This window comes from Puma concolor, chromosome B4 (assembly GCF_028749965.1).
Source record: "Puma concolor isolate L17-30 chromosome B4, mPumCon1.1.hap2, whole genome shotgun sequence".
NCBI classification, from domain to species: Eukaryota; Metazoa; Chordata; class Mammalia; order Carnivora; family Felidae; genus Puma; species Puma concolor.
The window spans coordinates 133,228,298-133,241,113 of NC_141673.1; the positions used below are offsets into that span (position 1 = coordinate 133,228,298).

A 12,816-nucleotide genomic window follows, 5' to 3' on the forward strand; every position below is an offset into this window, starting at 1 on the left:
TAATGGTGAATTTATCTTCCTTCTGAAGAGGCCCTCAAAATGAAGACGGTTCTTTGTATACATACCTTCGTGCTCCGAAATGAGATGCCCCTCTAGAGTTTCCAGAAGCTTCCATTCCAAGGGGATGAAATGCTAACACTGTGGGTCTGTCAGACCCAGAGCCCAACCAGCTCATCACTTCTCTCTCTAACTTGCCTTTCCCCTTGCCTTTCTCCATGATACCGCTGCTGCCTTCTTTTTGTTCCCCCCTCTTAGCTTTCTCTCTCAGATGGAAGCTAAACAATGCCAGAAGCTTCCCTCTACAGCTGTGTGTCTGAGGAGGCAGGTGACTACCCAAGTAAAGAGAGTTGTGGTTGGTTGCTTATCTGCGAGAGAAATCAAGTTTGCCTTGCCCTGACCAAAGCTGGTTTCTGAACTAGGAACAGCTGTCTCTGGAGTGAGCCATGAGATTCCTTTCCAGACATTACCGTTGGGTGGGAGGGGGAGGATGCAAGGCTGTGTCCCATGAAGTGAGTACACAGGAGATGAGCATGGGGAAGAACGGAGAAATTGGAGGCAGAGGAAAAAGGCCTAGCGTGGTGATTCGCACATGAAGGCACTCGGTTAAAACCTCTGAAGGAATGTTCCAGTGGCCTCTTGAAGATCCTGAGATGTGTCAGGCTACACGCGGTACCCTTATCTGGTGCCAGTCTGGCGGCAGGAACAAAATTTATACCTATCAGAATGAGGCGTTTAATTCCCTGGCAATCTGCCCTCCGACACCCCCCCCAACCCCCACAAAAGGTCTTCCCCAATTGGCCACAAGTTCTCATCTTACTGTCACGTGTTGTTCAATTAAAAAAGAGAAACTTCTGCTTGACAAAACTCAACAGCTGAGTAGCAACAGCTGGGTGGGTCCAGGAGTGGGGCGGACGTGAGGTCCAGAGAGAGAGAAGCAACAGGTGGGGGTGAAGGAAAAGAAATGGGGGTTTCAAGCCTTGGGGTGGGGCTGTCTGAGACAGATCCTGGCAACCATCAAAACTTCAACTCAACTCGAGAGGCAATCTCAGAAGGCATGACAGCCCCATTTGCCCGAATGTTAACTCTCTCTCTCTCTTTTTTTTTCTGAACAAATACATCTTGAGGAAGAGTGAAGATTAAGAGCAAAAGCTTGGGTTTCTGTAAAACAAAACACATGAATCCACTTTACCCACAATGATGACGGATCGCCTTCAAAGAGCTTTGGTTACCAGGATCAGAAGCCACCTGATACGGGGCGTGCAGGTCAGATTCTTGAAGGCAAACGCTACTTTCAAACTGAATGAAAAAGATTAGAAGATTTAAGAGCCCAACCTGTTTGATTGTGCATTTGATTCTGTCAATGACACCAGGGAACGCGTCATTTAATTTACTGATTCATCAGCTAGACCTTTGTCATATGCGTGGTCATCATTTCCTCATAGGGATGAAGGGCTGAAAACTCAAACTCTACCATGATCTTCCTATAAGAAGTGCAATGTGTTAACCTAATTGTTCCTACAGCAATTATATAACAAAGCTATTAAAATGACATGTAGGTTGAAAATACATTAAGGTTTTGAGTACAGGAAATTTATTTTTTCCCTATAATATGGTTCAAATCTCTAGCTATTTTTAGCTTATGATAGAGGGTTTTGAAAATCCCCAATGACTTTTTATTGAAATTTGCTTTTGATGCTAATTCCCCTGAAGTCCATTAAGGCCAAAAAAAAAAAAAAAATGTTTTTCTTCCCCTTATAAGAACTACCGAAAATCTTCGTGGAAAAGTGGCATAGCTATCTACCCACACTAAGTGGCAAGTGTTCTATCTTATCTCCACTGCTGAATGTCAACTTTGACAGTACCCATAGCTCCGTCTCAATACTCTCTGGAGGCTACTAGCTATATTTGCCCTATTTCATAGGAATATGGCAAGGTTAGGGAGCAGGAGAGATGGGAAAGACATTGGGTCCGAGGAAGAAAGGAGAGGAAGCTTAGGATTTTGTTTTGCTTCGTTTTAATAACAAAGATAACTCCAGGGTGTTATCTCCAGGGTGTCTAAGGACACCTGCTCTCTCCTTCTCAGTCACCTGCCCTTCCAGCCAGTTGAACTACCCTTCCTCTGCATCGCACCACTGGTTCCTTTCTACCTGCTGTTCTCTCTCCTTTCATGACCGTCTTGAGTTTCTAGAAGGCTGAGACTACGTCTCATGTAGAGCACAATATATATTTGTGCCTTGACCAGTTATGATTACAATAGGACATCTTTTGGCCCCTCTTGTAAATAAAAAGTTACATTTCAATTTCATAACGCTTTAAAATTCTCTTTTCCCTGCCAATGTCTATTCCCATTGTACAGCTTAAAGCCTTAGAAAAGTGAGGCATAGGATGCTTTAGTTCAAAGACCTCATGAACTAAAAGGCAGATGAGTGAGGATATGAGGGAAGTTGTTAGAAGTCAGAAGCAAACACCACTGAGATTTTTCCTTTCTTGTTCGTTATTTTTCTGTTGTTACTGTACAACTTCCTCAGTAGTGAAACTATGGAGCATGTACAAACCAAAGGCCATGGCAGAAACGCAGCACCAGAGGAAGACATGACTTTAAAGTGTCAGACAGGGGTGCCTGGGTGGCGCAGTCGGTTAAGTGTCCGACTTCAGCCAGGTCACGATCTCGCGGTCCGTGAGTTCGAGCCCCGCGTCGGGCTCTGGGCTGATGGCTCAGAGCCTGGAGCCTGTTTCCGATTCTGTGTCTCCCTCTCTCTCTGCCCCTCCCCCGTTCATGCTCTGTCTCTCTCTGTCCCACAAATAAATAAACGTTGAAAAAAAAATTTAAAGTGTCAGACATTCAATAATTATACTCTCCACTTGTCAGGGAAGGAGTCTGGTTGAGTCCTGACTTTGAATCCCTCCCCTGTGAGCTGTGTGTCTGTAGGCCTATTCCTTTACCTCGGTCTGCCTCAGTTTTCCATCTTTAAAATGGTAATAACACAACTACCACTATCATTTAATCCTGTGAGGATTAAATGATATAAAATAAAAGAAACCACCTAGTGTAGTCCCAGGTATGGGTGGCTAATAAATTTTGGCTTTATTCCTCACTTCCAGTCATAATCCATCCACAATCTTTGTTTAAACCTGGAACTGACAGGTGGAAAGGAAAAGAGAGAGCCGGGACTAATCCTATTTTTCTTGTAGCATCCAAGTGTCACAGACACTTCTGTTTCTAAGGCCAGCAGCCCAGGTCAGAGGCAAGGGGAAGCCTATAGCTCACGGAAAGCAGATGTCACTAGACATCCTGGGGCTTGGGGTAAGGTCTCCATCCCTTTCCTTCAGGTCAGTTTCCAAAGAGAAGGTCCAAATGAATCCTCATCACTACCGTCAGGAACTTAGGCCTCTTACCATCAACTCCGGGACGTTTCATGTTCAGAGCTGCTTCCTAAATCATCTCTGAATGAACAGGTAAGCCATTTTACAGAGCCCAAGAGAGAGCTGGGGTCCCAGACCAAGACGTGCAAGAAGCAAGACATTTACAGACCAGGACCTCGCAGGGCCTGCAGCCCTGGCGTGGCCGGGATGGACCGCTTTCCAGGAAGGTGAGTGGCACCCGATCCGTCTCTACTGTTCCAGTTAGTTCGCACATGGGCCAGAGGCCAGCAGTACCATCCATAAGCTCAACACAGGCTTTGGACCCTTTTTTGCCGCTTGCAGCTGCAACCTTTCAAGCCAGGGATGAAAAAAGCCACGATGTTGTAGGTGTATCATTGTTATAACTTTAAACCTCAAGCTCTCCTTGACCAAGACAGCAAAGTTTATTGAACTGAACGACTGTTCGTTCAGAATTGAAAATTCAAGTTTTTATTTTTCTCTGAGGCATGCTGGCATGCTGGCAAGTTCTGCTCTCTAAACCCCAGTGATTCGTCACGATCCTAGGCAGCCAATCATGGGCGGGTCAACTTGGAATGGAACTGAAGGTGGTGGCTCGAGCTGCCCTGGTAATCGGTGTCACTCTGGGCTAGTGTCATCTTCTCTCCACAGACACCATTTCCCGTTAACCATGATGGGCTTGACATACAAGGAAATGTGCTGACATGAGTCACAGCCCGAAAGAAAAGCTGCAGAGACGATACCTGTGCACGATAATCCCTAACGACATTGCATGAAACATTCGGAGTGTGGGGACAAAGGGTATCTCATCCCAAATCAAGGTTAAAGAGCATATTTCTGAGTGGAGTGGAGGTTCACACACACACACACACACACACACACACACCCCCTTATGGATCTGTCTAGCTTCCACGTCATTCCCATCTCTGTAGATGGCTGCCACGTGACTGGAAAGGTGCTTCAGCTCCAGCTTCAGTTCTTAATGGGCAACAACACTAAAGCCTCACATATGCCTTCCTTCCTCTGACACCCTCTTTCCAATGTCAATTAACTAAAATGCCATGAATTTCAATCCTTTCCAAAACACTGCCTTGTCTTTCCTACAGAACAAGTCACCGTGAACCAAAAAAACAAAAAACAAAAAATGAAAAACAAACAAACACCTCCCAAAGCCCATAACCATTAGACGAAGCAATACTTTTATGAAAGGGGAAGCCTGCCCCTCTCAACACCCATCTGCCAGGAATTACCGGTATGTAGAAATAAATTCAGTGAATGCTGATAAAGATGAACCAAGGCACTATTGCAACTGATTGGACTGTATTTGCTCCTGCTGGAAGAAGTGCAGTGGAGCTGGGCGGGGGTGGGGGGTGGGGCGCTGGGGTGGCTCAGTGGGTTAAACATCCGACTCTTGGTTTCGGCTCAGGTCACGATCTCGCGGTTTGTGAGATCAAGCCCTGCATTGGGCTCTGTACGGACCCAGCTTGGGATTCTCTCTCTCTGCCCCTCCCCTGCTCACGTGAGCCCTGTCTCTCTCTCAAAATAAATAATAATAAATAAACATTTTAAGAATGCAACAGAGCTGGGGAGATGCCATTGAGCAAACTACACTCTGTTAATGACTTCACAGACATCTCTACAAGAAATGAAGTTGGATATATCTCATTCCCCCACTACCTTCGTTCTACAAGTTCATGATATGGTTTTCACCTGTAAATTCTGACCCCTTACCTTCAGAGCCACCATTCCCACATAACCCTACTCCCTCTGCATTTTACCTGTTTTTCATCAACCTGGGTGTTTCCAGGGCTGTGCACAATGAACTTTCCATCAGCCACATTTTCACCTAATTAACCACCCTGATGACAATAATTAGTATTGAGTCGCTCTTGGAATGACTTCCTAGGTATTCAAGCACAATCTGCACTTGCTATAAAGTTCTACATATAAATATTAATCAAATGCCCTCCTTTGTTTTTCAGCCCCAAAGGGATATTTTGCAATCATACAACTCCTATTTTTAAAAAGAAAAAAACAAAACAAAACACAGTGAGGTGTCGTTTTAACAAATAAAAAAGAGAATTAATACATTGGGGTTACAGATCTCAGTCTGTGGTCTGCTGAACACATCCATGCGAGTATTCCCAGGGCTCATGTGTGAAGGGAGTCTGGGTAGAATCTATTGAAAGAAGCCATTTTCCCAGTTTGAGTCTTTTGCTCTTCATTTTCCTGCAAGTCTCAGCTTAGAATTCAGATTTACTTTGACATGTGTTTAGGTCACTATGGAGGGGGCTCATCACACACAGAGGCTAATGGAAGGATACAGATTACATATCTTCTTACTGCTGTGGAATTAGATGCAGGCAAGTTTGTCAACTTCAGGCAGCCTCACACCGTCCCCAGCAGGCTAAAGGAAAAGACACCCATGTGCTGGATACTGTGGTTTGATGGGTCAAACCACAGGAGAAACAAAGTAAGAAAGGATTTCCCTTGTTCTTGTACCTAATTATGAACACCCAGGAATTAAAGTGAATGGATGACAGGTAAATAATTATAATATAGTCAAAAATTCAACCTGGAGGTTTCCAAGTTATTTCTTTATTTCGGTGTGCCACTGACAAGCAGCTAGGGAGCACGTAGGACTACTTTTCTCCCAAACCACAAAAAAATTGCTCTGCAGCCTTTGTTTGGAATAAAAATTTCCCATGAAAGCAGAATCTAGGTGTGATGGTAACAGTGGGCTTCAGATATAAAGCTTCGCCAATTACCTTTTATGAGCTCATCCTAAAAGCAATTATTGGCGTGCCCGATGGAATGAGCAGTTCAGATCCCATTGGAAGTAAGAGAACATAATAAGTACGCATTTAAAATCCACTCTATGCACAATGGATAACTTTCGAAATATTCTTATACCATACAGACCCTTTTGGGGTCCACCCAGGCTCTAAATATACTGCCAACAGAAAATTTATACTTGAGAAGGCAATTTATTTAGCCTGAAACATTAATCTTACTAGTTTTGAAGTAGATATTTCATGACATTTCAACTTAAGTTAAAAAAAAATTAAAATGCATGTCCAAACTCTAAAAAACAGTTACTGTTCCATACTGTGTTTTTATAAGGAATGCATTTTCTTCCTTATTTACTGAGAGTGTCGTTAATTTGAACCACAATACAACCCAAAAGGAAAATTTGTAACCAAATATTTTTTTTTAATTTGCCCTTTAAAGTGATTTCCCTTCCTTCTGTGTTTAAAAATTAGGTCCTTGATCTTCCTTCATAAATTTACTAATATTTTTCAATGTATTGCTCTGGCATGAACAAGTAATTAAACAAAACACTAACGTATTAGATAAGATATATTCTATGTAGAAACCAACATTGGTATGATGATTTTCAATGTAAATCAATGGCCACTGAATATTCTAGGACCAGTTCTCTTACATTACACGTGAGAATAAAAATGATTTCAATATTTGAGAAGTTTGAAACAGATTTTCCCGTTTTCTCTTTTTGAACTCTGTTTTCACCTTAGAAACCAATGCTTATGTTATAAAATGAAAGATTTTTGAAGACATGAGAAATGTTTGCCCTGCATAAAAATGCATCTTATGAGCACATAACCATATGTCAAAAATCAGTAGATTCCACAGAGACCTTTAACTTAACAACTTAAATAGGCTATGTAACAATAGTTTATAGGTTTGGTTAATGACCAAAATTCTAAGGGCAAAAGTTCTCACGTGTCCTTGAATTTCTAAACTCTTTATCTACCTGGATGTCAAAAGAGGATGTAGAAGCTAGAAATGATAATTTCCTTAAACATTAGAAATATTCCCCTTAACTTCTTTTTTATGCTACGTTCCGTGAGTCCACCAAATAGACAAATTTAAAATCCCCCAGCACTAAACACTGTAGAGGCATGTCTGATAACAAGGTATTTGCCAGAATGATAATGGTATTACAAGCAGTCTCAATCAATACATTTCTTTCTGTAGTTAACAGAGAGGTAAGCAATAAATCTCTAACTTAATCCAACCAACATAGCTGCAAAATGCAAAAAGCTTTATGAATGGTAGATATTAATTTTTTTTAAAAGCACAAAACCACAAACAAGCAGTTCTAAAAGCTCTTCATTCTGTAGAGTCTATACAAACAAGATTAAAGCAGATAAAAAGGGTGTTGAGAAAGAAAAAAAAAAAAAAAAAAAAAAGCCCCAGACATGCATTAAGCTAGTTTGACAGCTCCATTGTTCAACCGGTCCCATTGTCAGACCCAAAGATGTATTCAGTGCTACAATGTCTGCTAGCAAATAAACAAAAGACTACATTTTTCAAAGCAGGATGCCAATTCTATCATAATTCTTTCTCTGCTTCCCCAAAGGTCAGTGGTGGCTCCTCTCGGTATGTGATCGAACCCTAACACAGATGCAAGAAACAAATATTTGCTTTCAATACATAGGGACCCAGGACGCCATGCATGAACAGAGGTCTTTAAGCAGGTACACATTTTGGCAAACAGGATAAAGTGATCCAAACCTGGTAACACAGAAGGACTATTTAGGTAGGCTAAGTCCAGATTAGAGCGGTATTTGGAACGCAAGTCTAATATGGAGTCTCCTTAGCTCCTTTTTCGGTGATTATTCCATGCAGAGTGCATGATAATGAAAGAGGCTTAGACATTGCAAAGGAAAAGACAAACCAGGAGCCAGATTCAGAGCCTTTAAAATTATCCACTGGCCACTCACAAATAGCAGGGAACAAATACACGATACGCTTTCAAAAGGCAACGGGTGCAAATATAACTCGCACAGGGCAATCCTTTTCCTTTCTCTTGCTGGCTCCCTTTCTCCCAGTCCTTGGTCTCGATTTCGTTTCCCTCTCTCTCTCTCTGTCTCTCTCTCTCTCGATTCTTTTTTTCCCCCTCTAAGATAAGGAAGCTACTTGATGCCGAGCATGATTATTGTCTCAGCCAGCTCTAGAAACTAGAAAAGCACACATTAAAAACAAAGGACACAACAACATACCTTAAAAGCAGCTCTTCATTTCTCATAGTAACAGCGGATTTGGGACAGCGCATGCTTTCTACACTGATACACTGATAGTCTCAACAAAAGCCAGTTCAGAAGTGCGCTCAAACATCAATGCCACAGTAGCTGTTCACTAATGCGCTCCCTCTCTCTCTCCCCCTCTCTCTCTCCCTCTCTCTCTTTCCCCACTCTCTTCTCTAGTCAAATTCTGAATGGTGGAGCAAAGGGGCTCCTGCAGATTCACTAAGTAGAAATAATCCTCTCTGACAAGTTATGTTGTCTAGGCATATTTTTACATTAATACACTGTGCTGCCTATAGGGGTCTTGCGTGCATTCACTCAAGCCTGCCTGGTGTTAATTCTCCTAATTACCATCTTAAAAAATTGGAAAGAAAAATAAGTGACTCGTTTACCTTTTTTTTATACATATAATAGCAAAGCCAGTGTCACATTTTCTTTTTGCTACCCACTATCAGCACACATTGCAGACGACCATCAGAGGATTTGGATAGGTCAGTGTGTGCTAAAAAGGATTTTTTGCTTCTCTTTTCTGGGACACTGAACTCACAGTTGGATTCATCTATTCCTCTCCTCTTGTCCTCAGGAAGAGTGACAAGGTCAAGACCCTTAGCCCCACCCTGGGTCATGGATGCAGAAGACAGAGATTGGGGGACCTGGAGATATTTTAACTCTATGCACACCAGAGCTCTTGCAGACGACAGCATAATTCACCTGAAGCAGGGCATCTAAAGGAGGCAGGCAGTGCAAAGACTGTGTGGTCATGTTGAAGTCCTAGTTGATACTGGTGCATCATCCTCAAAAGACCAATTGGATGTTCTTTTCCAAAATAAGAAAAATCAGCTTCCCTACTTCATTATACTCAATGGACTCAGCATAGACAGTCAGCCGGGGAAATATGCATTATGCTTCTGTTTATTGGAATTAGAAGAATTCCGTGCAGATTAGCCAAGTAAAGCAGCAGGTGAATCCCATAGAGAGAAGACAAGATGCTATGGACAAAATAGTCAGTAGGCCAAAAGTGCAAACTAAGACATCATTCCTGGGTGCTCACAGGAAGCCAAGAACACTCTCTGCTTAGATGGTACAATACAGAACGCGGCCCGAAACAGAGCTGGATCACTCAATACTGAATTCCTCACCCCCAGGCTCAAAGTACGCCCCTGTCCTCCATTAACACGGCCAGGCACCTCAGGAAGAATCCGGAGTCACAACATCTATGGGAATAATAGTGAGGTGGGGAAACAATGGCGTGCTCCATTTCCCTCCCTTTTGAGGATCTGGAAAACCACCCAATATCTTGCTAGATCTCTGATCTCTTGGCCCACAGCCAGGGAAATGGAGATGTTCTGTTAAGAGTTCCTTCACCTACCGCAAAATAATCTCTCTCAGTTTATCAACTTTAGCACTGATGACAAGAAACAGCAGTGGCTGAAAGCAGTGACCCTTCCCATTTCTGAATGACAGTGAGACAACATGATGAATAACTCAGCAAAGATCAAATGATGAAATAATGCTTGTCCCTAAAATAATCACATTTCTACATTTCCTCCCTTCATTATAGCACATGGAAGTTGTGGAATGAATATATAAAAATGAATTGCTTTGCCAAAGAAAGCGATCACATAAAACCTATGATATTCTTTAGAAGCAAGATAAACATCATATGAACGAGTGTGGAAACAGAGAGACCTTGGAGAGAGAGAGAGAGTTAGTCATTCCCTAGTGATTTGTGGAGGTAGAAGGCACTTAACTTCTCCATGGCTCCCTTTGACCCCTGTTCTTAAATGGGGGGTGGGCAACAAATGCTAATTTGTCTTAAAGCATCTGAAGACCCTATAATAAAACTGGGTGTGTTTTTTTGGTGAAAAGATGAATAAAAAGTGGAATGAGTGGCTGAACACTGGTGAGACTTTTGTCTATTAGAAAAAGGTGGGGCACCTGGGTGGCTCAGTTGCTTAAGCATCCAACTCTTGATTGCAGCTCAGGTCACAACATCATGGTTCATGAGTTTGAGCCCCGCATCAGGCTCTGTGCTGAGGGCCTGGGGCCTGCTTGGGATTCTCTCTCTCTGCCCCTCCCTTGCTGCTCCCCTCTTTCTCAAAATAAATGAATAAACTTAAGGAAAAAAAAAAAGGTAAAATTATGCTGCTCAGACACAAAACTCCTTTCTTTTAAAAAACTAAAAAAAATTAATTGGAGCATAATTGACATATAATATTAGTTTCAAATATACAACATAATGATTTGATATTTGTATATACTGCCAAAGGATCATTACAGTGAGTCTAACACCCATCACCATACATAGTTACAAAATTTTGGTAATGAGAACTTTTGAGACTTATTCTCTTAGCAACTTACAAACATGCAATATAGTATTATTAACTACAGTGGATACATGCTATACATGAGATCCACATGATTTGATTTGGTAACTGCCAAGTTTGTACCTGTTGCCTCCCTTTACCGATTTTGCCCGCCTTCTCCTCTGGTCTCTGTATTTATGAGTTCAGATTGTTTTGTTTTTGTTTTGTTTTTAGATTCCATATAGAAGTGAAATCATATGGTACTTGTGTTTTTTTCTGACTTAACTACATTTAGCATAATGTAGGTCCAACCCGGTTGTTCCAAATGGCAAAATGTTATTCTTTTAAATGCCTGTGTGTGTGTGTGTATGTGTGTGTGTGTGTTTTCTTTATCCGTTCATCCATTGATGGACACTTAGGTTGTTTCCATATCTTGGATATTGTAAAGAATGCTGCAACGAACATGGGGATTCATACATCTTTTTGAGTTAGTGTTTTCATTTTCTTTGGATAAATACCCAGAAGTGGAATTGCTGAATCATATGGTAGCTGTCTTTTTAATTTTTTGAGGAACCTCCATAATTTTTTCCTCAGTGGCTGCACTAATTTACATTCCCACCAACAGTGCACAAGGGATCCCTTTTCTCCACATCCTCTCCAATACCTATTAATTATTATCTTCCTGATAATAGCCAATCTGACAGGTATGAAGTGATATTCGTTATGGTTTTGATTTGCATTTATCTGGTGAACTGTAATGTTGAGCATCTTTTCATGTAGTACCTGCTGGCTTTCGGTACTTCTTCTTTGGAAAAATGTCTATTCAGATCCTTTACATTTTTTTGTTTCTTTTTATTTAAATTTTTTTTTTCAACGTTTATTTATTTTTGGGACAGAGAGAGACAGAGCATGAACGGGGGAGGGGCAGAGAGAGAGGGAGACACAGAATCGGAAACAGGCTCCAGGCTCTGAGCCATCAGCCCAGAGCCCGACGCGGGGCTCGAACTCACGGACCGCGAGATCGTGACCTGGCTGAAGTCGGACGCCCAACCGACTGCGCCACCCAGGCGCCCCTTTTTGTTTCTTTTTAGAGAGAGAGAAAGCATGAGCAGGAGAGAGGGTCAGAGGAAGGGAGAAAGAATTTTAAGCAGGTTCCACACTCAGCGTGGAGCCCGATGTGGGGTTCGATCCCATGACCAAGGGATCACGAACTGAGCCGAAATCAAGAGTTGGACGTTCAACTGACTGAGCCAACAAAGCATCCACCTTTACCCATTTTTTAATCAGGTTGGGTTTTTATTTTGCTATTGAGTTGTATGAATTCTTTTTGTATTTTGAATATTTGACCCCTTATTCAGTGCTTTGCTTTTTCATTTTATTGATGGTTTCCTTTGCTGGACAGAAACTTTCTAGTTTGATGTAGTCCCACTTATTGACTTTTGCTTTTTTTGCCTTTGCTTTTGGTGTTAGATTTAAAAAAAAATCATCACCAAGACTGATGTCAAGGAACTTAACTGCCTATGTTTTCTTCTAGGAGTTTTATGGTTTCAGGTCTCACATTCACATCTTAAGCCATTTTGAGTTAATTTTGGGGCACGGTATAAGATAGGGGTCCAAATTCATTCTTTCGCATGTGGCTGTACAGTTTTCCAGCACCATTTTTTGAAAAGACTGTCTTTCCTCCACTGTATATTCTTGGTTATTTTGTCATCCATTAATTGAACATATATGTGTGGGTTTACTTCTGGGAACTCTATTCTGTTCCATTGATCTATGTGTCTGTTTTTAGGATAACACCATATTGTTTTGATTACTATAGCTTTGTAATATAGTTTGAAATCAGGAAGTGTGATGCCTCCAACTTTGGTCTTCTTTTTCAAAATTGCTATGATTATTTGGTGTCTTCTGTGGTTCCATATAAAGTTTAGGACTGTTTGTTCTATTTCTGTGAAAAATTCCATTGAACTTTTGATAGGGATTTCATTGAATCTGTAGATTGGGATAGTAAGGACATTTTTATAATACTAATTCTTCGAATCCATGAGCATGGTATATCTTTCTGTTAATTTGTGTCTCCT

General features: G+C 41.5%; 1 protein-coding gene across 10 annotated transcripts in view; it reads right to left on the reverse strand.

Moving 5' to 3' along the window:
• The window catches only part of CELF2 (CUGBP Elav-like family member 2), an 830,774-nt gene that overhangs the window by 313,259 nt on the left and 504,699 nt on the right, over window positions 1-12,816 (reverse strand). The window contains exon 1 of one of the 10 annotated variants that reach the window (XM_086714978.1): window positions 66-712. The exons of 3 other annotated variants lie outside the window; for them this stretch is intronic. In XM_086714978.1, coding sequence (XP_086571104.1) covers window positions 66-217 — 152 coding nt within the window. In that variant the 5' untranslated portion in view covers window positions 218-712. Of the gene's footprint in view, window positions 1-65; window positions 718-7,920; window positions 7,944-8,408; window positions 8,569-12,816 lie in introns of those variants that run through there. 6 more of the 10 variants (XM_086714986.1, XM_086714987.1, XM_086714985.1 and 3 more) reach the window with 6 other exon arrangements.